This window comes from Lichenostomus cassidix, chromosome 15, assembly GCF_008360975.1.
Source record: "Lichenostomus cassidix isolate B80296 chromosome 15, HeHo_3.0, whole genome shotgun sequence".
Classification (NCBI taxonomy): Eukaryota; Metazoa; Chordata; class Aves; order Passeriformes; family Meliphagidae; genus Lichenostomus; species Lichenostomus cassidix.
This window is the reverse complement of record NC_139496.1, coordinates 6,557,719-6,584,368: the sequence shown is the minus strand read 5'-3', so window position 1 is coordinate 6,584,368 and position 26,650 is coordinate 6,557,719. Positions and strand designations below refer to the sequence as shown.

General features: G+C 46.0%; 1 protein-coding gene across 24 annotated transcripts in view; it reads right to left on the bottom strand.

Annotated features, from left to right (window-relative positions):
- FBRSL1 (fibrosin like 1) overlaps positions 1 to 26,650 on the bottom strand; it is a 503,769-nt gene that overhangs the window by 11,381 nt on the left and 465,738 nt on the right. For 13 of the 24 annotated variants that reach the window (XM_085075758.1, XM_085075756.1, XM_085075749.1 and 10 more), the window contains 8 exons: positions 18,001 to 18,397; positions 16,173 to 16,426; positions 11,879 to 12,114; positions 9,703 to 9,753; positions 8,695 to 8,790; positions 2,356 to 2,427; positions 1,749 to 1,787; positions 833 to 904 (listed from right to left, as the gene is read on the bottom strand). In XM_085075758.1, coding sequence (XP_084931884.1) covers positions 833 to 904; positions 1,749 to 1,787; positions 2,356 to 2,427; positions 8,695 to 8,790; positions 9,703 to 9,753; positions 11,879 to 12,114; positions 16,173 to 16,426; positions 18,001 to 18,397 — 1,217 coding nt within the window. Of the gene's footprint in view, positions 1 to 832; positions 905 to 1,748; positions 1,788 to 2,355; positions 2,428 to 8,694; positions 8,791 to 9,702; positions 9,754 to 11,878; positions 12,361 to 16,172; positions 16,427 to 18,000; positions 18,398 to 26,650 lie in introns of all 24 variants that reach the window. The other 11 variants (XM_085075751.1, XM_085075773.1, XM_085075748.1 and 8 more) reach the window with 10 other exon arrangements.

Below are 26,650 nucleotides of genomic sequence, written 5' to 3'. Positions count from 1 at the left end.
GGAGCAGTCGGTGCTCTCAGCCTGACAAAAAAATCTTCTGCAGGCACAAAGCTGCTGACAGAAGCCTTGAGAGCTGCGTGATGGACTCGTCTGTTCTGCCTCTCCAGTTTGAGGGAGATGTGCCTACACTACGCCCTTCCTCCAGCCAGTACAGCTCAGTGTGCAGGCATAAATTTGCTTGTAAAAATATATGGACATACACCCCTTTCAGAGACACCTACTCAAGCACAGAATAGCCTTCATTAATGGGACAAAAAAAACTAGTACAGGAGTTACGAAAAAAAAAATCCCACAGAAGTCCCCTAACCAGCTATTCTGCCTGCCACAGGGAGCCTCGAGGCTTCAACAGCACCCCAAGGATGTACATGCTGTTAGCTCTTGAGTGTTAAACCCTCTCCCTCTGCCCACCATCACTGCAGCACAGGAAGCCCCACAACCTCTAACACTGATGTTATCAATCTACTCTCCTGCTCTCTGCTTTGTAATGTTCTTCACTGTATCGGCCATTTCATTACCTCCTCCACAGGAGGTACTAATGCAGAAGGGAAACGACATTAAACGCGCAAGCTTTGTAAAAACGATGGACTTGGGGAAATTACTCTCCCCTTCACTTTCTTCTCCTCCTTCTGGCTGTACACCCTTCCACCCAGCTCCTCTGCCCTCAGATAAACTTTACAGTTACTATAATAAATGTTAAAGGAGTGTAAGTATTAGTTAATCAATACAGGCAAGCTTGAGAATCACCACAGTAACTGCTTCCTGCCCATTACTCACTCAAATACAATCTGTAAGCTAAAAGACTTGGCTCTGTTCCAGAAACCGTCTGAATTACCTTTATCTTTTGCTGGTGATGGTAGATCTGCCATGCAATCTGTACATGAACCGCACACCACTTCCCGGGTTTCTGCAGTGGAAAGCACAAGAATTTAGATTAATTTATACGTTAGCAATCTACATCAGATAGAACGTTTCATTTCCCTTACTGTCAACCAGGCAGCTAAGCAATGAGAAAGGCTGATTACTAAAACGGCACAATGGGTGATCAACATTTGCTTCTGTACTGCAGCAGATGATGTTTAAATTAAGAAGGAAACAGGAAGAATGTGGGATATCTTCCCCATCTCGTGGACATCTGAGATGCTGCCTTGTTCTTTCCTACTTGAGCTCCCCCCTTCCTAAATTGAAATGAATGGCAGCAAAGAGCAGTGTGCCATGCTTAAGAGAAAGCAACTAACGGTTCAGAGTTCTGTCTCTGAAAGGAGCCCTGTTCATTCACCCCTGCTGCACTGCACGCTAAGTCATGCGTGGTTATTATGGCTACTGGCTTTTGGGGAGGAAAAGGCTACAGACAAACAATCCCCAGGATGAGCAGTGCCACAGCTGAACAAGTGCCTGTTTTCAGCTGAGCTGTGGTACTCACTGTTCCACTGCTCATGTGGAACATCAGCACATTGACCTGAGCCACCATGAATCTGTTGGCTGGTGAATGTCTGCCCATGCTGACAGTCATTTACTGCTGTGACCCTCATTTCATACCGTGAACTATTAATGCACATAAATGGATGCAAAATAAGGCTGTGATTCAACGTAAATATTATTAATCAGAAGTGGCAGAGAGCTAACTGACATTTTGCTTGAAGTAAAGAATGAGCATGAAAATTTTCTACCGAACATGTTAAATTTTAAAAGCGCATGCACAATATTCCAAATGTCTGTGTATAAATATGTAAATAAAATCCCCCACAAACCTTACTTACTCTTACTGGAGGCCTATAGGGGTCTGACACCTATGGAAAAAGCAGAAATAAAACAATCAGTCTTTCTAAAACTAGCCAATATACAGAAAGGTGGGGAACTTCCTTCCTCTGAACAAGTAAAAGCATTTAGAAAGCAATGTTCCAGAGAAGTCTCCTGTGACATGGGAAACCTAAAAGGCTTAAAGAAGGCTTAAAACTTCTCTTTCATTCCTTGAACCAAACTCAGCAGAATTTTATGATAAACAAAGCAGCTTCATGCCAGCAACTGAACAGTGCCAGTGCTTTTCTAACCTTGTAATCATTCTGAAAAGGAGCACATAAAACTACTCTCCAAGCAATACTTAAGGGAAAGATACTGAAGGGGTTTCCTGCCCCATTTTCCTCTGACTTTTTTAAGAAGTCAATACATCTCTTTGAATTCGTGACTGGTGGAGGTTACCGTCTCACCAGAAAAAGAAAACTCCTGACTGCATGTTCCCCGTCTAGAAGGCCAATCTGCTCACCAGCCTGCTCTCCCTTTTTTTTTTTTTTATCAGCAATCACTGTGTTTACTGTAAATCCAGATAAGCTGAAAAGAAGGTTATGTATTTTTGCCTACCCCTGGAGTCTTCTGCAGCAGCGTATGGTGGACTGTGCCTGGTCTACCTGCTACATCAATAGGGTTTGAAGTCTGAAAGACAAGAGCAGAGCGTGAATAATACTGTATCATACCAGTGGTACATTTAACATCTCTATCTGATGTTAACAGCATTAATTAGTGCATGTTTGCACTGTGCTTTGAACACGCATATTGCTACATTAGTGCTAAATGTTATCTCTTACTGACAGCCAACAGCATTTAACCACCATGTCATTTATCATTATTGAGCAGCAGGAACAGTATTCCAGCACCCCTAAGCCCCACTGAGATCACACCCCGTTGTACTGTGCAAGTGCATGGGAAGAGACAGTCCCTGCTCCCCAAGCTTATTCTTTAGCCAAAACAGGCAGCAGGTAGGTGAGAGAATGAGAAAGGTGGTATGACTCCCTCTGTTTTTCAGGCAGCAACCAGCACAGCAGTCAGGAACAGAGTATTTCAAGCATCCTATCCCAGTCCCATATTCCACACTCTGGACCATGGCCCCTTCCTGACTGGGGCCAGGTAACACAATGCCTGAACCAGCAACAGCCCATCTATTTGCTTCGACAAGGCAAACCCAGAAACTTTAGAAGGTGCTTGTGGGTCTTTTATAGCTTTGCATTGTTTACTCCATCATTTTTCCAGGAAGAATTAAACACCTCATTGAATGAATCCCTGTTCCTCCTCCAGATCCCACCTGCTGTCCTGTCCTAGATGATCCCCAAGAACTCGTTCATCTCCTCACTCCGGCATTCATCCATCTCCCACTCCCACAGCAACTGCACCTGGTGCCTCCATGCAGCTGAGTGCAGAGGGGTTAAACCTCATTCCCCAAGAGATTATTTCACTCATGTTTTAGGTCAAATCATAGCAGATTTCAAACAGAACAAGGCATGAGTATAATCCTGGGTGTGGGAGGGAAGGTAGGTTTTAGTTTGTCTAAGGCTACGTAACTTCCAGACTCATTAAAAAGTGAATTCTCATGTGTGTGTAGGTAAGTCAATGCACTCCACAGGCAGATTGGAGCTCTCAGGGCCTCTCTGACAGCTGAGGTAGATATAAGGTGGCAAATAAGTTACAGCTTTCATACAGGCAAGAGCTTTAAGATCACAACATGTTAATAGCATGGTGTCATCCTGTCCCTTTGTCCCCTGGAGAAAGACGTGAATGCTTCCTCCAGCAAAGTAAACTGAATACTTCTGACCTTTTCAAGTTCTTAGCTTGTGAGAAATGGCCTTCGGGAAACTCGCTGAGAAATTTACCGTCAGCCTGGATTTATGTGCAGTGGACTCACACGCACAGCTGTAGGCAACTGACATGGGAAGGGGAAAAACAAAACCAAGAGCTCTGCTTTGGAGAGCAAGAAGAGCAGGAGTCAGAGTGCCAAACCCAAATCATCGGGTCTGCAGTGATTACGAAGGCTTTAGTTCAACAGCTTGGGATGGAGGGAGCAGGGAAGAACGATGCAGTAACGATGACTGGAGTGGCTTTGCCTAGAGTTCAGCTCTGCCTCCTCTGGGAAACTGGAAAGCAATGTGCCAAAGCAGCAGATCCATTTTTCAACCTATTCCTCTCTTTATCAGATGTTAGATTGTATGTAAATACTGCACTGTCCAGAGATCAAATGATGTCAGCGATTAACCATGGCACCAGAGTGTGACCTTGCACTGCTTAAACTCAAGCTAGCAAATGTTAGATGTATCTGTCATTGAAATGAATTAAAAGCCAATTATAACAGCACTAGGACCTGTTTAAAAACCTGCTTAAAGGGTCTGTGCTCACTTTTTTTTCTTGCTATGTAACTGCTCTTTGGCCTAATGGCATATTACGGTGAGATGGGATCTGTGAAGCTCTGTAGTGAAGATGGAAAGCACAAGAAGGTGCCATTGGTGTAGCAGCAGCTCCTCTTTAACAAGAAGGAGCCTTATGGCAAAACAGCCCTGGCTGCATGTGGGTAAAAACTGGACAATTCCCCATTATTTGTGCAGCTCCTTTTCTTGGAAAATCAAGTTCACACCCTGACTTACTCAGAGTCTGTAGGGACTCCCTGGCACCCCTTGCAAGAATAACAGCAATTTACACTGGCAGACAAATCCCATCAAGGGATGGTCATGTTCAGTCCCTCTTGCTCCCTTCTGCTTCCATGACCTGCTGCTTCTCTAGGCCTGCAGCTATTGTGATAATGGCTGCAAGTTCCCCACACTCCTTTCTTAACGACTGTACCTGTCACCTATTGTCCTGCCTTCCCTACTCCACACAGTCCTAGCCACTCCCCCAGTTTTCCCTATTGGTTCCTGTACCCTAACCCCACGTGTCCCTGGCCACTCCCTCGGGTTTCCCCTATTGGTTCCTGTAATCCTAACTCCGCCCCTGTACCTCCCCTATACCCAGAGGTCACTGGGCCTGTGTGCTGTCCCTGCCCCTCTCTGTTTCCCTATAAAACCCCTTACCCTCCGCCATCTTGCTGTCTATGCTCCACGTGTGTCTATGCTCCACATGTGCTGAGCATGTGAGGCCTTCGCCCTCGAGGCATCTCTGCCTCGGGGAGGTCGTTGGCCTCTGCTGCACCATGCGAATAAACATCTTCCATGGACACAACACACAGACCCTCCTCGCCTCCTTTATCATCGCCGGTCGTGGAAGCAGACGAACCAGAGCTAGCCTTATGGCTCCCCAGCCGGTGAGAGTGCAGTGTCCAGCCCTGGGACAGAGGGTTTAGAGCACTGAGGCACTGAACCGGGCTGGGTAGAGAAGCTCTAGGGTAAAGTCTGCTGCAACATCCTCTAAACCGCAACAAATGGCGCCCAACGTGAGGCAGAAGCCACCCTGGAAAGCGTCCCCCTGCAGCCGCAACTGCGGCAGGGGAGTAGTCGCATTTGGGAAGCCATTTCCCCGACGAGAAGCTTGCATTCAGCGAGAAGACCGAAGGGACGGCCGGTAGCCTCTGGAAAAAAGTCGCGCTTTTCAAGGAGGTCAGCCAAACGGCAGTGGACCATCCCGAGTGCTTTTTATTTTGATTCTCTGTGCTTGGTAAGCCCTCTGGAAAGCCCCTTGGGAGGGGAGCCGGTGAAGGCCTGGTCGGCTTAGTACGGGGGTCCCTTTTTTCTTTTTAGTTTGTTCTTTTTGCCTCGGGGTGGGTGGAGGGTTAGAGGTGGCGTCTTGTCGAGGTGAAGGGAGTCGCGCTCCATGCGAAATCTCGACAAGAAAAAACCCACTTCTAACAAGGGGAGACCTAAGTTTTGTGCCCCCATTTTGGGAGAAGTTTTTCTTATAAAATTAGACATATTTTATAAGGAATGGGGAATCAGCTGTTGTGTGGGAAGTTTTTGCGCGTGAGAGATAAAGTAAACTAATCTGTGTTTTGTTTTATTTAGTTATCTGGCAATGAAAAACCGTTGTTCTCTCCCCAATAACCACCTTCCCCTGCATGTATCCCCCAACATGGTGCCGGCCATGTGTTGGTGGCACCTCCTCCTCCACCAGCTCGTGCTCCCCCTCTGTCCCTCAGGAGACAGCTGATCGTATGTTTTTCAGCCTCTCCTGTCCCTTTCCCGGGTTAGAACTGATCACTCTAACTCGAGATCCCTGCTAACCTCCTTTCCTGTGCCCCAAACCTCAGCCGAGCTGACTCCACATGTTTTCCAATATGGCACCGGCCGCATGGTCAGGCACGCCATGTTGTCTTCTTCCCCTTGAAATTTTCCCGGGCTTGCCGAAGCCCCGCCCCCTGCATCCCTCGTGTTCCGTTGTAGCCCCTCCCCCCGCATCGGTGCGCGCTCGCTTTGGTTACAGATCCCTCCCCATCTGAGTGTTTCTCTTCAGTGCGGGCCCCTCCTCCCATCCTCTCAGGTGTTCCCTCTCAGCCAGAAGCAGCTATGGCCTGGCCGAGAGCAGAGCCGCACCTCCAGTTGCCCGCGGCAGGCTCAGAGGAGCCGGTGGGGCAGCACCTCTAGCTCCCCGCGGCAGACACTGCCCCCGGAGCCCGGTGGAGCTGCGCCAGAGCAGTCCCTGAAGCTGTGCTGCCGTCTGGCCGTGCTGGAGCCTAGTGGAACTGTTCCAGACCCAACAGAGCCACAGCAGGGAAGAGCTGTGTGTCACCCAGTGGAGCTGCGCTGCGTCCAAAGTTTTCTCCCTCTCCTAAGCTGAGAAAGACTTCGGTGACAACCCCGTTGCTGCTGCAAACCCTGCCTTCATCTTAGCAGCCCCAGCAAAAGAAAAACAGACTACAAACATGACTGCTGTCCGAAAATTCAACCTGTACTGAATTCCAACATCAAAATCAGCCAGCTGCATCATCGTTTTCCCCATACTCACAGCAAAACTAATTTTGTCATTGCTTTACATTATGTTGTTTTACCATTTTCCTCTTGTTTAAAAGTTTGCTATGAAAGTTTTTAGGAAAAGCCTTTCTCTCTTTAATTTAGTAAAAAAATGGGGAAATATTGTGATAATGGCTGCAAGTTCCCCACACTCCTTTCTTAACGACTGTACCTGTCACCTATTGTCCTGCCTTCCCTACTCCACACAGTCCTAGCCACTCCCCCAGTTTTCCCTATTGGTTCCTGTACCCTAACCCCACGTGTCCCTGGCCACTCCCTCGGGTTTCCCCTATTGGTTCCTGTAATCCTAACTCCGCCCCTGTACCTCCCCTATACCCAGAGGTCACTGGGCCTGTGTGCTGTCCCTGCCCCTCTCTGTTTCCCTATAAAACCCCTTACCCTCCGCCATCTTGCTGTCTATGCTCCACGTGTGTCTATGCTCCACATGTGCTGAGCATGTGAGGCCTTCGCCCTCGAGGCATCTCTGCCTCGGGGAGGTCGTTGGCCTCTGCTGCACCATGCGAATAAACATCTTCCATGGACACAACGCATAGACCCTCCTCGCCTCCTTTATCATCGCCGGTTGTGGAAGCAGACGAACCAGAGCTAGCCTTATGGCTCCCCGGCCGGTGAGAGTGCAGTGTCCAGCCCTGGGACAGAGGGTTTAGAGCACTGAGGCACTGAACCGGGCTGGGTAGAGAAGCTCTAGGGTAAAGTCTGCTGTAACATCCTCTAAACCGCAACATGCAGCCCCTACGTACAGAACTCCTGCTGAACAAAGCCATTTCAGAGACTGCAATGTATCCCTAAAACAAAACAATGTCAAGGATTCGATGGGCATTGAGGAAATGCTCTGGCTTCCATTAAAAGCATTAAGTTAAGGGGGAAGGTTGCAAAAGGCCTTATTTGCAGCAGTTGCTAATTACTGACTTCCACTGACATCAGCAACACTGCTGAGGGAAGCACATCCCACAGACCTGCCTTGTGTGGGTATGGAAATCACCTTCCAAATGTAAACAGGAATTGCCTGGCTACAGTGCTGGTCCTTCAAGCCTTCTTACAATGGAAATGCAGTTCAAGATAAGAAATCTCTAAAATCACAGCATGTAAGCAAGCTGAACACGTCACCTTACAAATGGAGTACGTGCTCCGTTTTCAAACAAATGCTATATAGATACAATCCATTATTTCTTGTTTGGAGAGCTTTAACACTTTTGGTACATTTAAAAATAGTTAATAAAAAGAACATGTCCGGGAGGGAAAAAAAAAGCAGTGCACACCACAGAATTTGCCAAAAACCAGGGGTTATCATGGCAACATTTCCAAACGCCAATCAGTGCTAGTTGTAATGACATGTTACAGCTGCAGTGCACCTTTCAAACACATTATCTCAAAGAAGCTTGCAGGCATTAATCAACCCTTATAAAACCCACTGCAAGATAACTTTATAGATGAGGAAGCTGAGGAACAGAAGGTTTAAGCGACTTGCCCAAGGTCAGACAGTGCTGGAGCTGGGAGTAAAAATTCAGCTCCTTCAAATTGCTCTACCCATTTACAGCAGTCTCTCCCTACTGTTCCCACACTTGTGCAGTCAAATTCTCATTGTTTTTTCTGGGAATAAACACAGCTCATCTTTTGCAATCTCAGACCATTAGATTTATGAAATGATTTGGGACTCATCGGTCTATTATGAGCTGTAAATATCTCAATCAAAATAATGCACTTCACTGTATGCTTCTCCTCCAGCTTCAGCAGACCTCCCAAGTGAACTGCTTACATCCTTTCCAAGGAAGGATCTGCAGTGCCAAGAGAAAATTTCTGCTAAAGTGTTGGCTGCTTTGTGCAGAGGATGCTCACAATTCCGCAGGGTTATCCTTTCCAACCCTGTGCTGTACTTCTGCTATTCAAATCATGTGCTACAAAATCACCAGAGACACGACTCTGAACACAGTTTCTCTCCCAGCAAAAGAACAAAGCCTTCAGAAGAAGAAGTTTGTACCTTCGGTTGAAATGCTCCCTGAAGTGACCCAAAGGGACCTGAATGTGGAAGCATGGGTGGCATTCCAGGCATTGCTGGAGGATAGGTTGGAAAGAACTACAAAAGAAAAAGAGATGCTTATGTCACAGGATGACTTGAACAATAATGGAGGTAGGTGCCAAGCCTGGCACACACAAAAATAGTACTGTGCTGAACAAGTGCCACAGTGAAAATACACGATAAATTTGCTTTCAAAAATTTTAAGAGCAAAGCCAAAACTTGAAAAATGCACTCATCTGATAAATTTTCTAGATAGTGCTGAACAAGTGTGCCTTTAAAAATTGTGGACTATTGCAGGAAGCACAGAGCTAATTTGGGGTTTATGTTCACTTTCCATTAACTTTGCATTTTTCTGCCGTTGCAAACAAATTGATCCCGTTTTGAAATGTGATCTGCTTTAATTTTTAAAGCAAAAGGAACCACAAGATGCTGCATTGCCCTCTAACCACAGGCAACATGCACACCACCTTGTAGTTGTGTAGGCTGGGTTAAATTTTGCTTAGGCCTCTCCTGAGCACACAGAGCAGTTTTACAAGTCCCAAAACATGTTGTTTTTTGTGCTTTGGAGCAGTGGGGAGCACCAGGAAGAAACCACCAGTCTGACTTACTCCTGTGACCTGAGCAAAACCTTGTGAAAGAGCCATGCACTCCGGGCTGCCGCACTGGGAGAAGCACCAGCTGCAAAGTTACTGCAATGACCACTGATTGAGCAATTCCTGCGCATTCCCTGCCATCCCAGGCACAGCGATACAGAGCCGCAGCAGCAAAAATGCAGGAGACAGAGAATTTAAAAAAAAAAAAAAAAAAAAGCCCAAAGAAAACTTTGTACCTTCAAAACATAAAAATCAAGACGGAAAAAAGAGCTTTAGAAATGAATGGATCAAAACACTACTCATCAATTCAAAACAAGCAGAAGAAGAGCAAGCAGAACCATCAACAAAGAAACCAACTAGAAAGGTGAGCACTCACGTTGGAATGTCGAAAGTAAGGGTTGTCTAATTTGGGAGCGTACTTGTCAAACTGGAAAGAAAAGAGAAAAAACAAGGAAACAGGTGAGTTTGGTTTCAGCAGTAGCAGACACATCAGGATTTCAACACAGACAAATAATCATGGCCCGTGTGTAAGTGTTTAACAGAGCAGAACTGACTGGTTATTCCATACTCGCTCATCAGGGAGATGACTGATTTCCCCAGGCTAACAGAGCAGCCCCTGGGCCATGCTGGGCACAGCCAAGGCTCACTGCAGAGCTCTGTCTCAGGCACTGCACAGACAGACTCCTGCTGTGGTCTGTGGCTCTGGGAAGACAGCAGCCCTGAGACTGCAGTGCAGAGAAACACAGGGAAGTTCAGCTCCAGGTCCCGATCTGGGATCTGCCCCTGGATTGCTGAACTAGATCACAGACTAGCAGGTAAGAAACGTTTTCCATGAGACCCCAACATCTACTGTGGGGCAGCCAATACCAATTCCCAGTTCTCTGGGTTCCTGTAAGCACCAAAATTCTTTGGGAAAGGGCCAAATTACTTTAGATACACAAATCTCGATATATTCCCCCTTCCCTGCAAAAGGGAGAGTTTCCCAGAGGAAAGGTGATTGTAAACCTTTTCCATTCCAGCATGGGGTTTTAACACCTCCATGTGTGTAGTCTGTGCCCCATTTGCCCTGTACCATCTCGGAAGCAAACCCAAATCACACACATTGCATTTCTGAACAGCAAGAACATTCTGCTGGGGAGGAGGGAGCGAGGAAGAAGGCAGGGAAGGGAGCTGTAGGACCCCATGAAAAGCTGCTTATTTGGCAAGTCAGCTGCTGTTTCACACTCCTCTATGTGCAGGAGAGTAGATTTGTAATTTCATTAATTACAGTTATTACTGGAGCCATGTCCCCTCCAGTGTAAATACCATAAATTACCAAACACATGCAGCTGTAATTTCAACACTCTTCTCTGGTGTTGGGATTAGCAGACCTGATCTAGTGGAATATAAGAAGATGTGAGTGAAATATAACAAAAGAGCCTTGCAAGTTGTTTTCAGTCTGAAGGCTGACATCAACAGGCATGGGTGGGAGAGGAGGGAGCTGTTCACAGGCTCGGATATCACAGCTCTTAAATAACACAGGAGACTTCTGAGAAGAGATTCAGGATTGTTTTACATGGACCAAGGAAAGAAAGGAAGGTGTTTACACACAAGTACATTGAGCAAACACCTGGGACTGAATTTTGGGTGGATGATATTGCTTTTAATTGTCTTGCTGCTAAGCAGATTACAACCCAAGAATGTCATCGGGCAGTCAGCAGTGGGAAAGAAAAGTGGGAAACACTATGCTCCTTGAGGCTTTGGTAGCTCTTCCCAAACGCTGCTTTTGCTAGCCTTAAACAGGGCTGTTTCTGCATTTTGGACACAGTGTGAAACTGAGAGGGGGAAAAAAGCTCAATCTTGTGCTTTCAATCTCACAAAGTAATTGCCAGAAATGGGGAGAGAGTACATTTTAAAGCACTGACAAAATCCATTTGTAGCAGATCCCTAACAATTTTGTAACAGCTGCAGCAAAGTCCCATTGTGTTACAAGCAAATTCAATGACAAAATGCTTATTACACGACCAGGAGGATCTCTCCCACCAGAACCAGCCACACACAAATTAGTGCTTGTTGAGGTAATCAAGTAATAAAATGCCTCAATCAATACAGATCAGGTCTTAGGAGGAAGAGGGACAGAACTGGTATCAGATGAGATGCTGCACTGTGGTGAGAGCTCTGGGTAAGCCAGCACGGTCTGCCCTGCACCCAGCAGTTGTGGGGACTGTGGGGCTGAGAATCACTCATCCTGTGGCATCCTGGCTTTTTTTTGGTGTGTCAAGGCAGCTGGCTCTGGGAAAGAGGGAACAGAAATACACAGCAGGACACACGGAAAGGAAACTAAAGGAGTTCTGGACTTGTCTCGTGGGTGCTCTATCTGCTCGTGGGTAACAGCACAGGGGACCAGGAGGCTTGGTGTGGGGGCTCCGGCTGGAAGGGTGGTCCCTTTGGGAGTGCTGGCCTCCAGGCTGGAAGGGCAGGGAAAGCACGCCTGGCTGAAATGAAGAGGGCTGGGTTTTGTTTGACAAGAGCGGGTTAGGCTTTTTGACCAGAGATGCTCTACTTATCCTCACATTTTGGGCTGGGGTACGCACCATGGGAGGTGCAGAGGGCGGCATGAGCGGCGTCTGGGGCAAGCTGGATGGAAAAGGAGTGAATGTGTGCTGGTGGGTGTGTTGGTGCTGATGCGTGTGTTGGTGCTGGTGAAACTCCGCTCTCAGCAGCGGCACCGGGCCAAGTGAGGCAGCGGCCCGGTCCGAACTCTGAACCAAAAACCGGTTGTTCAGCTCTTGCCTGAGCAGTTCGTGATCTAGAGGAGAGAGAAAAAAAAAAGACACAGAGGCCCGTGGGCCTGTGAGTACCACAAAGACGGAGGAGAAAGAGTCAATATTCACCTGGCATTCCCTGTTTCTGCAGGTCATGCTGTGGTGGTTTTCTACGTGAGGACTCATTGGTGGAGGTAAGAGAGATGCCTGTGACAAAGTACCAATCAGAATCCCCGAATGAGGCTGGCAATACATGATTGGTTGGTTGAATGATATCAACAGGCTGGTATCTAAAGACAAGAGAGAACACCATGAGTCATCACAGCAGAAAACATCATTGGGGCTTCGCACTCCGCCCGGCCCGCCCGCCGCGCCCCGCCCACCTCCCCGGCACCTGCTGCCACCGAGGTGTCCCTGGGACACAGCTCAGAGGCCAGCCTCACCTCTGGCACACAGCTCAGAGGCCAGCCTCACCTCTGGGATCAGCTCTCAGAGGTCCGGTCTCATGGCACGGTGGCCACGCCATCCCACACCAGAGCCCCGGAGGCCAACAGCTCGCTGTAGACCTTCGCACTCTGGGGGTGTGACAGAGGCACACACACACAGAAAATCCATGTGTGTTAAGGTTTAACATACATGTACTTCACTGGGAAGATTTTCACAAGATCTGCAGTGCAATGAGGTAACTGTGGGTTTGGGTGCTGTAAAGTACCTGCTTGGACATCCATCCATCCCCTAGGCCACCCTCCCCCTTCTCAGCCCCAGGACATGCACACAGTGACCAGAAACATCCATCCTACAAATCAAGGCCTTCTCTGCAGTAAGTTTTTTTTGAGATCTTAAATACCATGCAGTCCTTTTCTCCATTTATAACAGGCTGTAATTCTCATTTTTTGTCATTGCCTCCAGGCTTTTCTCCTCTGAGAAAATACAGAGGAGGGATCAGTGGGAAGAAGAGAAACACTGAAGTGGCTCAAGATCTCCTCAAGGTTGCAACGACTGCTGAAACAAAATGTTCCACCACGTGATGTGGCCTCTTCTCAGCATCTTCCTCTGGAATAACAACTTGCACTGAATGTGAATGTGGTTCAGGACAGAGGAAGATACCACTGCTTTAGAAATGATGTCACTGAAGACAATAAGGACCAATGTCCACTTCTCCAAAATGTCTGCTGGTGGAACAATTAAATCCATCTGTGGCTTTGCCTAAAAACTTCAAACAGGGATGAGCATCCAACATGTTATATATTTTTTTAGTGAAGACCAACCTGTGTCCCCAGCTGTGGATGACACACACCCAGTCCTGACTGATCTACTGGCTTCTGAATTTACATGAATCCCCTTCTTTCACTGTAACAACCCTTTTAAACTACAGCTCTGAATACAAAGGGGCAAAAGAACACCTGCACTTTAAAGTTTTATTTCATGTTCTGCAGGGATTTCTTTTACTTCAAGTTTTTACAGTAACATTAGAAATGTCTAAATCAATCACTTTCTGAAGTGATATGGTTAAGATCTTTAAAAACAGGCACTCTGATGGGAACTTCAAGGTCTCTACTACCACTTAGAAGCCTATAGCCTATGGAAAGTTTGAAAGTAAATTTTGGGTGCCTAAGTCATTTGCTTTTCAGTAATAATGTACTCCTAAGAGTAGGTACTGTGTACTGCTACACTCTTTATAATAATTAATACAAAACTAGAAAGTATATGTATTTGTGATACTGAAGCTAAGGCTTTAGAGCAAAAGAGGGTTCTCCTTGGATTGAGCAAATAATAAAAAACCATAGGCTGAAAGCACTTAGGTCCAAACCCTAACCTCTTTAGAGAATATGAGTATGATTTCATGTGTGTGTGTGTTTACGCTTTTAAATCTGGCATGACTTAAAGAAACTGAATCCTTCTGTTAGCATCAAGATAATCCACTTTTCTGGAGGGAGAGATAAAAGCAAGTCGGCAGCTGTAAGTGCTCTGATATCCAATTTCTTTAAGAGACTTGAAGTCAGACTGATAGATTTGCAGCTGGCTCCAGCCCATAGCCCTCTACCACAGCTTTGGCCTCCATCAGGAAAAGAAACAGCCTGGAGATGTTTGGAGAGGCTGAGTGGCACTTGGAGGAGTGGTTGCTTCATGATAAGGATGGAATTGCCAAGGAATAACCCAACCCTGTGAGGGGCTCTGAGCAATGCCTGGATCAGAACTAACTTCTTCTACCTGCCAGGGATGTCAGGTCCAGTCACACAATAACACAACCAGGAGGAAGAGTGCCTGAGCACCCTGGGGACCTGGGAACACTGTCCTGTGTGCACACAGGAGCTGGCATGGCAAACAGGTCACTCCTGCTCATGGTGCCCTCATGTTTTGGAGAGAAGAGACACAGACCACTGATTGCTCTGTGTATCCTACATCAGGGCAGCCCTGAGCAGAGGGCAGAAGCCCAGCAAGGGTTGCTCCTAAGTTAGTTGTATTAGCGTTAGCTTTCAAAAGGAAGAAATGCCACCAGAAGTGCATTCTTGTCTCGCTCTTCAGGGCTGCTCAGTAATATTGTTTGCTTTTAAGAAAGTTTTATGTGAATGACAACAGAAGCTCCTGGCTCTGCAGCACTCTGTATTGATTTTATGATGTGCCACTTTGCAGCCATTTCATATAGTGCAGACAAGAGGCATTTCACTGTCTGCAGGGTTAGACGCCCAGACCTTTCCCTCCACTAACTTAGGCTTCTCCTACTTAAATTGCAGGAGAAATCCTTTTAGTAGGAGCAAGACTGTTACTGTTTCCTGGCAAGCTGCTGAATGTGAATAGGTCACTTGATCTTGCACCTCCTGAAGTTAATGGTGAAAACATACTTGCTTTCAGTGACTGCAATATCATGCTTTTAGTGAGCGCTTTGCTATTTCCTTTCGCAGAGCTTTCAAAGTCTCCATCACAGTAGTCCTTTGCCTTAAACAGGGGAAGCAATGAATAGGTCTCCCACAGTGCTGCCAACATCTTCCCAGCCATGTGGTTGAAATTCTAGATGGTGCCAGGGCCCGTGACAGCCGCCAGCTTTGGCTTATGTGGTCCTGTCTCTGGCTGGGAACCCACAGCACTTTTGTCTATCATCGTTCTCAGAGCTCACTTTGGACCAATTCGTACTTTTTTTTTTTCACTTTAAGAAGCAGTTATAAATAATGAGACATTATTTAGCTCCTGGAAGAAAAAAAAGGGGATGCAAGACCATCAGATTTTTCCACAGCAAATCTGCCATTTCCTTATTCCTTTAACTGACTTCATAGGAAACAGAGTGGGTTTTTTGCAAAATGCTTGTCCTGTTTAATCCCTGCTGAGTTAGTTGTGGAGTCAAATGCCAGATCAAAAGGAGGCCCCAGCAAGTGAAAGTTGCTGGGAAGTCTCCAGCTGCCAGGGTCTCTTCCAGGGACAGCTGTAGGCTAATGGATAAGCTATAAACAGGGCATTTAGGGCAGAAGTGACAATAGAATGGGGGCCAGGGTGAACAAAGGAAACTTTTTAAAAGGACGCAAAGACAGTGAGAATTGAACAGCAGAGCTTGTCAGCTGAGCTGTCTCTGGCTCAGACTGAAAGGCCACAGAGCCATGGGCACAGAGCAGTTGTGCTGCTGCAGGCAGAGGATCCTGCTTTGCCAGGAAGAATCAGGGCAGGGGATTCTCTGAGATTCAAGTGCTCAGTTAGAACAATTGTAGAAACAGTATTTTCTCATCAGTTCTATCAGCAGCAGCTTTCTTTGGAGAGGGGAGAGATAAGGGGAGAATGGCGAACTGTGCATCACTACTCTGTTAATCTCAAAAAAAAGTCTGATGACTATGGAATACTCATGACTATGCACAACTCATGTCCTGAACAGGACACTTTTTGGAAGCATTTATTTTGAAGACTTCCTACAGGAAGCTACAGTGCTATGTCTACAACCTCTCATTCAGTAAAGCACGTCCAGGTCTCCTACCTGTTCCATGAGCACTGTCACAGTTCCAGCACACACTGCCTATGGAGGGGTGAAGGAACTTCACCTGCCCACCAGCCAGCCCATCTCTCAACCCCCTCCAGTGCATGCACGGCCCATCAGCCCTGGCAGAAGAAGGGAACCTACCTGCAGGGTGCCCTGGTATCACGAGGCTGTTGGTGGGTAATGCTGGTGGAGGTGGCAGCGTGGGTGGGGTGGCGAACATGGCCGGATGGTGCTGGTGTTGGGTCTGCGATCTGAGAGAGAAGTGCGAGGTAGCAAGATTAGAGATGGAGAGGGGCAGAGCTGGGCCGGAGGAATGGTGTGGAGGAATCTGGGGGGAGAGGGGCAGGTGCTTCGGGAGGCTGATGCTTGTTGCACTGCTAGCACTGCTGCTCCGGCTGCAGAGAGAGAGAGATGGGAGGGAGGGGGGAGAGACAGAAAGAGTGTGTTACAATACAGGACTGAAACAGTGCAAGAAATGCCAGAAACAGCTCAACTATGGAACACTGATCTCCCCAGGCTTATGCTTTTGCTTGTCGTAAGGGCAGTGGAGACAGTTAACGAATCTTAATGAACGTCTCCAATGGGGCAGAACAGGCCTTGGGCTCTCTGGAGGGACATCTCTGGTGCTACAATCCTCAGAGCTATCTATGAGTACTGATGAAGGCCACAGAGGCAGCTGGATTTTGCACCTTTATAAGCCTCTGGTGACCTTGCAGTGTCCATGAGGGTCCTTGTGACCAGAGGATGCAGTGACACTGATTCCTCTTTCTGTTGTTCTGGGTGTGCAGAGCTGCAGAATGAGTGACTCTGGGGCCCTGCTGGATCTGCTGCACGTGTGCTGTGCAGTTGTAGTCACACAAGCATGCACACGCACACCATGTTAATAATTTTTCTCATAACAGTTTGTATTTTACATCTTCTTCTATTATTATTACTCCATTGCAAGTGATCTAAGTTTTGTGGGCTGAAACACGTTATCACTGCAGTTATTAGTTGTGTAATTCCCACAATACTGAATATTTGTTGCAAGCTAAACCTCAGAGAGATCTTGAATAGTTTGAAATATTCTTCACCATTTATACTGTGGTGGCATTTACAAGGTAAAACCACAACAGAGCTTAAGCATGCAGGACACTGTGAAATACACATTAATGGCAGCTCTCTGTATTCATATTCTGACCTTTGTGCAGTCAAATATTATGCTTTAAATCAGTTTTCTCATCTTGTTTAAACTAGCCTAGCTCTTGCTTGGGAGGCAAGGCATGTTTTCTGTACCAGCAAAAAGACTATACACGTTCCAGTTGACTGACCAAACTCTTTTCTCTAGAAACATTTTATCCATACCATTTTCACCCACCCTCCTTACTGGATGGAGGCAATTTAAACAGCGGAGCTAAGCCTCCTGCAAGATCTGAACACATCAGATTGAAGCAGACCTATCAGCCCACACAGGAGCCCTGGTCTAAGGGACACAGCATTTTCCAATACAGATCACAGGATATTCTGAGCGGGAAGGGACCAACAAGGATCAGAGTCCAAGACAGATATCCCTCTTTTGATGCTGGTGAGCCAAAAAACCTGATAACCATGAGCAAACGCACTTCAATGGAAGTATTTCTGAATACGGAACAAAGGTCTTGCTGAAACTCAAACCTTCTTAAATATGCAAGGCAAGAACCAGCCGCCGCAGACAAGACCATGCAGAATTTTATTAAAAACTGGACTAAAAGGAACACATGCCTTTCTCCCAGAAGGTGTCCATTTATCACCTCATTTATCACATTTCAAATGCAATGATCCACCACAGCTGGGAAATCCAGCCTGTGGAGGCAGCCCATGAAGTCCAACATCCAAAGCATGGACCATCTTACCCCAGATGAGTGCTCATCTTGCCTCCCAGCAATTTCTACCCCATTTGAAACAAGCTTTAGCCCAGCCTGAAGATGATGTGAGCATCCTTTCCCCCTACCTGATATTATTGAGTCCGTTGTGGGCCACCTGGTGATGCACTTGGTAGTTGAGAGGCGGAGGGATGTGGCTCGGAGGTTGGCTCCGAAGGTCAGGGATTAACTGAGGCTGCGACTGCGGCCGAGGTTGAGGTTGTGACTGCGGCCGAGGCTGCGGCTGAGGCGTGAGCCTGGGTGGTGCTGGTGCTGAAATCACTGGCTCCTTCTTCAGCAGCGGGCTTGCTCTGGCACTTGACGTGGGCGCTGAGGAAGTCGAAGTCACAACGGCAGCGACTGGCTGGGGGCTGGGGATGGGCAGGGCGAAGGGCACGTCGGTGCTCAGCTCCCGGCTCCGCTCTAGCCCAGACACCTTGGGGACATTGGCTGCTTTCGCTTCTGGCTTGTCATTCAAGGTGGGACCTTATGGAGCAACAAGAAAAAGAACAAAGCACACGCTGAAAGGTTTGCGTTTCTTTCTCTGTTTGGTAGAACATATGCCTGGGAAAAAAACCAGTCATGTTTCAGCTGGTGGGAGCGCCGTGGGAGCACTGCTGCTGTAAGATGGATGTGTGCTTGTGGCTGTCCTTCCGCTGTCCTTGACTGGCCAGTCTACGGAACTTTTAGCATGTGTGTGCAAGAGACTTAGCTGTCATTAAATGAATGCACACTACACAGAATACACCACTTTGTGACTTCTTCAGGGGCCCAAGGTTATGTACAATAGGAGTGTGAACATGTCTCAAGTTACTGCTACAGTATTTCCTGCTCAATATAAGTTTCATGTTCATGAAACACGTGCCTGATCGTTCAGACATTTCATTTTCTCAATGCTGTTTCAAGGTAACCCACATGGGATTTAGGCTCAACTCCAGCTACAATGCACCATGACCCAAGCATCAATCCTTAATGATAACCCCACCTGTCTTCCAGGATGGAGGCTACCTGGGATCTCTGTGTAGCAAAGGCTGGGACAGCTCTGCAGCGAAGCTGTGACGCTGCTGTCCCCTGGCCACACACTTATGTGGAAGAATAGAACAGAGAACTCTGGAAAAATCCAGTCAGAAATTCAGTGAGCACCCAAGTGTAGTCCTGCTCACCCTAAACAGTGCAAACATCTGTATGCACAGCATGCCAAAACTATCAGAAACGCTGCGACCTTGCAAAATGCACCTACAGTTAGAATTCCATATGGAATCACTCCTTCTACAGTGCCAAACCTTGCCATTTTTCATAATTAAGCTAAACAAAGCATCCCAAAGAGTTAAAAGGCTGGAAAGGAAAAAGGGAGGAAAGAAGAGATATTTCAGATCAAGCAGTATCCAAAAGGTCGAAGACAACTGAAAAGACCAACATGAAAGCAATTAAACTCCCACTGTATCTCTGTTTTTGACTTCATCTGTGTATCCTTGAGTGCACACATATCCACATTTACAAGGAAAGATCTTCATGGGCTACAAGAACCAATGCTGTTGGTGTGTTTCACACACACCCCCCCACTGTGCACACATAGCACCTCTGACTTTTGGGAGATGTGCTTTTGTCACCCACCAAAACTCATCGGGGGCTGCCTGCACTTCTCTGCCTTGCAGACACGCAAGAGATGCTACCTACACCCATTAACATGCTCCCAACACCCTAACAAACAAATTCCACCTTTGAAATTCTCCCGTCTCATCAAAGGACCGAGGCAGTTCCTGATGTAGGAGGGTGTGGAAATAACACACAACACACACCACAAGCTAATTCTGGCCGTGCAGACGCTCTGACCAGCGTTTGTGCACCAGCCCATGCAAGGCCAGAGCTCCCACTGCTGCTCCCACAGCCTGAGCAGCACTCTGCTGGCACCAGATGGGAGGAGGACAGTGATGAATCAGAGCCTGCAGCTCACGTTCTGCACCCAGAATGCCCACGTGGTGATGGCATCTCCTTCCTTGAGATAAAAGGCAGCTTCCCACACTGCTTCTGGCTCGGCTTGCACTCTCACCAATACACCATTTCCTTCATCCATCAATCAATCAACTCATCACTGTATTTGTATAAATTCAGAATGTGAGGACGAATGGAAACACATGAACTATATTTATCAGTAGAAAATGTCTTGAGGTCTTGGGGCCTCAAACCCACAAGTAACAGGAACAGAAGCCTTTCCAAACACCAGTGTTTTGGCTGGCAGCAAGTACTATCAACACTGCACTTTCCAGCACCTTATATATCTTTACAGGTTTGACACAATGTCTGGAGATCCTAAATTATTCTCTACAATAAATATAAGCCTAACTTTCATTTAAGTGAATTTCTTTTTCAAATACGAATTCATGCATCACAGGTAACCTGGTTATAAGATGTAGCTAGACTTGGTTCCAATGCTACTTAGAACTTATTTATAAAGTCAAATGCTCATTGCTCTTGTTCACCATTATTTTTTACAATGCTACCTATGTTTGTAAATTTTCCTCAGATTTTACTACCAACAACTGAAAAATTGTCATTGCCTAGTCAACTCAAGGCTCCCCACATTGCATTTTGGAGCAAGTGTGTTCACAGCTGTAGATTCCACTATTTTCAGGAGCTACCCATTAAAAGCAATTGTGTCTCATTCCTGAGCATAGGTTTCCTCAGAGCACATTAGCTCTTTACATCCAACAGGCCTCCTCCTACAGAGTTAAACTTCATATTGTGTAATTATAGGCAATGTAGACTAATGGTGTATATTCAAAACACACTGGCACCACAAAAGTTAGTTGAGTAAAAAGTCAATTAGATCCAAAACAAATCAATAAAGTCCCACATTAAAAGCAGCTGTTTGACCAGTTTTATGTGCAACTATTGATTCCCTGTGGTTTCAGCATTAGTTCTCATTTGCAATTTTCTCAAAGCAAAAGCTCAGGCTCCCTTGCTGACTGAATTGACCAGCCAAGCCTGGTTGTGTTAGTTAGTACTAGGGGTACATGACGAATTCCTGCTGCCAACTTCCATCTCTCAGGATGCAGCACTGCAATGTTTTTGTGTTTTGTTCTCGACAACAATGAAAATACCCACATGCCAGTTTTCCCCTTCACCCAGAAAAGCTACAGGCATGAGTGTGAGTATCTTCTCTCCTTTTGCAGCCATGTTGCATAAAAGGGAAAGATATGATGTGAATTCATGGGCAAGGGTGGAAAAACATGTGAGAGAGCACAATGTCCAAGCCTTCTCAGCCACCACACAGGAATGGGAGAATGCTGGTGTTTGGTGACTTTGCCGTTTCTCCTCCTGATGCCTGCAATGCACACATGGAAGTCTCTGAGCTATCTTTCCTGAAACCCTTCAGACAGTTAATGATTTTAATGGGAGATGTTGCCCATTCTGATCAGGATCTCAAACTCTCCAGTTTCCCTGCAGGACTCTTGAATATCTCTCCTACACTCTTGTGCGCCGAAGCTCTGACCAGGCTGACTGCTGCTCTCATATGGAAATATCCCAAGGAAAGCAAATATTCCTTTTCTGCAAGCTGGATCAGGTTGCATTGAGATCCTTTTAGAAATTTCTGTTCTTGGGCTTCTAATCCAGCCCTCCTGAGCAGACGGACCCATGGAGCTGAGCACAACTGCCTCAACAAAAACACAGAACCACCCGACCACACCACAATGTTCTAGAGGCAAAAACGTGTTTATTTTTACCAAGTCCTAGAGTAATTTTCATGCTTAATGATAACAGGCTGAGCCAATTTGCCTAAGACTTGACAGTCAGCTCCAATAATTCAACCTTAATTAAACCTGAACGCATGTCAGTTCAGCTTGTCCCTTCACAGGAAATCTGACATTTGTAATGATTCATGTTCCAGCCATGCTACGAGAAGGCTGGATCACATCTGCCACTCTGCACCGTGCAGAGCGCTACCCCTTTTGAGCATGCCAACTTTTGTTTATTTTCTAACCAAACACCTTGGACTTCTTCCATTGAGAGGTTTTCTTAAACGAACAGACAGTGAAACATGTCTTGATCTCATGGGGATGAAGGATGACTGAGTGCGAGAGACAGGGAAGAAATGGCTGAAACCACTCTAACAAGAAAAAAAACCCCAACAACCTGGGATTAGGAATTCTTGCCTTGCTGATCGACTAATTTGTTCATTTGCAGTGTTGCAAAATGTTAACTTCCCTACGTCTTGGGTTACATCCAATTCCAATTTAAATTGGTAAAGAAGAGAACAATTTTTAAAAGCACAGAGAGCTTTAGCTACTGCTGTCTGTAGAAACCAGAGGTGAAGTTTAAGGGAAATCCCAAAGTCAACTATATCTTAAATTGCTGTATAAAGCACATTTCAGGAGGAGTTACCTGAACCTGAAAGACCATCAGCCACAACCCCATCTGAAAGTTGCCTGAATTCTGAATCTGTGCCTGGAATAACCGTGCACTGCCCATCCCCAAGGCTGCACGGGGTGACATGTCTGCCAGTGTGTAACTACATGGCACTGCAGGCTAAGCACAATACAGAAAGTCCCAGGCACAAATTAAACCTTTCTCTTACAGGAATTTGCTTTCAAGCTGATTAAGAGTAGCTCAAGTGCAAGGGATTAAACATGTAAAGGCTGCTTTGAGAACTCCAATAAGCAGTTACTGTGTTATACAAACAGGACTTAGGGCAACAGCAGTTCCAACCCTGCCTCTTGCTCTTTGCAAGCTGCTGGTTGCTGCTGAAAGGGGACTGTCAACACACGTACAATGTGATTGGAAATAATCTAATCTTGCTTGCACGCCTTTCCTTTGTCTGTTGAAAAAAAGAAAAGTGGAGACATTCAGATGTCTTTCTGCAGCCTCCCTCTGCAGTCTCCCTTGTTGCATTCAAACAGCAAAGGGTGATGGGGTGATGTGAGAAAGAAAATTCCTCTCCTACATCCATCAATGACATCTTTACCAATGGCAATTTCCCAAGAAACACAACAACCACCATCTGTAGCCCATCTATCCGCCCTGTACATATCCTTGAAAACAGACACAGGCCAGACTGGCTATGGTGAACCCTGCTCCATATTCCAGCAAGAAGTGCTGCAAAAGCACCACCGCAGGAATTATACATGGCAAGAAGCTGGGAATTTCAGAGTGAGTTGATGAGTCCCAGAGAAGAGTTTTGAGGCATCAACAAGGGGAATGAGTAAAGAGGAGCAGGACTTTACAGCAGTAGGTCAAAACAAAGAAAAAACTAAATTAACATCAGTAAACATTTTGTGGTTTCTTTATATTTTATTTTAAATTGAACTTTTAGGCTGCTGCGTAATGTATTGTGGATATGCAACCTATCATAAGCAGAAGAGAGAATAAAGCATTTTGCATTTACAGCAATAACACTGACACTAGTAGAGTGCTTACAAGTAGAGTGCTTACAAGTGAAAATCAATATTTAAGTGCTAATTCTTTATCCCTAGATGGTTTTTGCTTTTATATAGATGGCTTTTTCATTGCATTTTAGGAAGGCAGCACTACTCAAGACATTAAGTGATTAGGCTGGTTTGCAAAGGTAAGGCAAGCAGAGCTACGGCACAGAAGACCCCCAGCAAAGGGGGCACAGAGTTTCTCCACCTATTTTAATGCAAATCAGCTCAAGATAAGACATAAAGACGTGGGATTTGCATATAAAACTGCTGTCTGGAAGGGTCCATGGTGTGCAGCATGACAATTTTTAACATTACTGAGAAGCAAAGGCCAAGTTTCCATCACGACAGCAGTACTACACATTAGGTTGTGTCAAAACAATGTTCTCCTGTGCCATGGGTATCTCTGAACATCATGGGCGCCTGGTGGATTTTCCACAAATAATTTCAGTGTTTTCTCATGGAGAAGAGAGAACTGAGTGTGAGCACAGCCCCTGGTGCCTGGCTCTGAACCCCCAGTGCTGAGAGCAGCCACCCACGTGCCGAGGAGCTGACCTTTGTTCCGTGCTGCTCCCACAGCCCATTCCGACACCGAGGGGAAGCTGCTTCCCAGCCCAGTCTGGATTCGGCCCCTCTCACTCAGTTCATTTGTACAGAGCTGTCTGTCAAGTCACATCGCCCTGCTGCAATCTGAAACACCCTCCCAACAGCTGCCACTATCAATTACTCTCCCAGGCAGCCCTGACTATCAGGAAGAGAACTGGAGCGAGCACTTGCCAGTTTTAATAAACTGTGTTGCCCAAGTCATTTAACCTGCTAGATTGCTGTATGCTGGGGCTGTAACAAGCCTTCAGCTTTTCAACCTAGAAGAAAGCAACAGTGGCAAAAAGCTGTCAGCTTGGTCCTCAGAATTAACTTCCAAGGGTGTCTTCCCCCACCCTCCCTCCCAAAGAGCCCAAGTTTAAAACTGAAATATCTTCAGGTCATTTTCATAATGTCACGACACAGAAAGCAGCTCTCATTTTCATCACAGAGCCAGCAACTCTCAAGAGCAAGGAGCTGACATGCTCCACGATTTCCATGTTAGGAGAACACCTGAGCAGAGAGTTCCTCTCTCCTACACTCCCATGGGCACATCCTGTGGGCACTCAGAGCTGGCTCTGGCCATGCATTGATCACCACCACCCCAAGGGCTTCAGGCTGCCCCAACCTCCTCAAGGGCTTTGCATCCCCCACTCTCAGTATGATTAAAGTTTCTCCCCCAATCAAAAACTCAATCATGGCAAATCTCCATTTACTTTGATTCTTCCAGGACAGGTAGGAAAGACTTCTTAAAGAAATACCTATCTAAAATGAAAACATTTCCATCCAGATCAGTGTTTTCAGTCTGTGGCTCACATATATACCAAGATATTTGTGAATGGCAATGAAAAAGAAAAGGTCTACCATCACTAGGATTAATTTGAACATAGTAATCTGCTTGTCCACCAGAAAGCTTACTGGACACTGCAAATCAAAAAGAAGATTCAAACGCTCTACATGGAATGTTTTCCTCAGGCAGCCTGTAGATAAGAGCCTTTGTTGAGAAAGCTTGAAGCACAGAAAGGTTTCACCCCCTCCTGCAGAAACTGAGGAGTGACAGCATTAAGATCTATGGACTCAATGCCGATTTGCTGCTTTATGGTTCTTTAATGGGATGTTTTATTCCTAGAGATTTGGGAGCTTTCCATGCTCTATCGAGGCATGTTAGCTGTAAGCATGCATGATGACACACCAAAGCTGCAGGAGCTGAATGAAAATGGGTGCCAAACACAAGGATTGGGGCCACAGTATAAAGAAGAGGGATCACCATTCAAATCCCCCCAAAGTAAGTCACACTGCATTTTCCTAGCAATACTGCTTCTGGCAATATCTCAATGCAAAGCTGGAACTGGATTTGCAGCTAAAGCACCTACTGTGGATGCTGGCGTTGTAATGAGATTGAAAGTTTCATACAGGCTTTTTAATCCAGGGCTATAATGGTGGATCAAATGGGTTAAATCTCTTCAGCGCTGCTCCTAAGCAGGTGCTGAATGCCTGCAAACCAGTGACGTAGGAGCCACTTGACTTCCCTGGTCAGAAACCATTACTAAAGCTTTTTGTAGTTATATACTAAAGGTGTGTTTGTCTTGTTCTGTGTTTTTCATGTGTGATGGCCTATTGCACACCTAACCTGAGTGACACACAAGCAACAAGGTGAATAAGTTACTTAGAAAGACACTCTCCCAACACGAATGCAAGCAAGCACACATCTTCAACTCCAGCTGCAAGCTTTTAAACAGACAGAACAGTTATATACCAAGGAATCTTTTGATTTTAATTAGGCAAACAAGGGCAAATAATAAACCATCAACTACTACATTACCAGAGAAAATGTACTACTTCTGCTGTTTGAAATCCATATCGATTCCCATCTAGCCTGCGAGTGAGTTATTAATCACTCCAATTAAATCATGAACACAGGTCTTTACACTGAAATTGAACCCCCACCAATAGATCAATAACTCAAACCTCCAAGAGCAATTACTGCTCAGCATAATAGAGCAGCTTGTTACAGAGAGCTCCATGCAGACCACAATTCTCTCTGTCATATCCTTCACAGGCAGTGCAAACAAACTGGGAAAAGAAAGATTTTATAACTATTATTTTCAAAATAAACAGACATCTGCTTAGAGTTACCTAATCTCTCACATCACAGAGGCAGATCTGCCAAGGTCACATTGGAGACATGATTACATTTTTTCACAATTTGTTATTCTAGCAAAGCCCTGATAAGATTGAACTATTGAAGTTCACACTCTGGTTTAATTTCAGGAGGTTAAATGCCAAATCCTTTTCTTATTGCTACAAGGAAGGGATCTGCCAGGCTGCATAATACCCTGTGTGGGCTAAGACAACAATTTTGTTTCATCTGCACAGTCTTATGAAGGTTTTGATTTTTTTTTTTAAATGACATCAGAGAGCTCCAAACTCCCAAAGAATGATTTAAAGTAAAATCAGAAAGTGAGACTGTTCCAGAGGAGCGTGAATGACCTTTCGGATCTTCCAGCCTGGAGAAGTTAAGTCAACGTCTGGCTGAGAAAGCACACTTGCTAACCAAAACCAGAAAAAGGCAAGAAAGAACATTCTGAAACACCAGATCATCTCTGCTGGGAACAGATGATTGCCCTAACCAGCCAAGCGTATGCAGGGTCACAGAAATCCCCCTCTCTGCCTTGGAACACAAGTGATGCTTGTCCTGATGCAAGGAAAGAGGAACTGTCTGCACTCAAGCTCTTGGCTC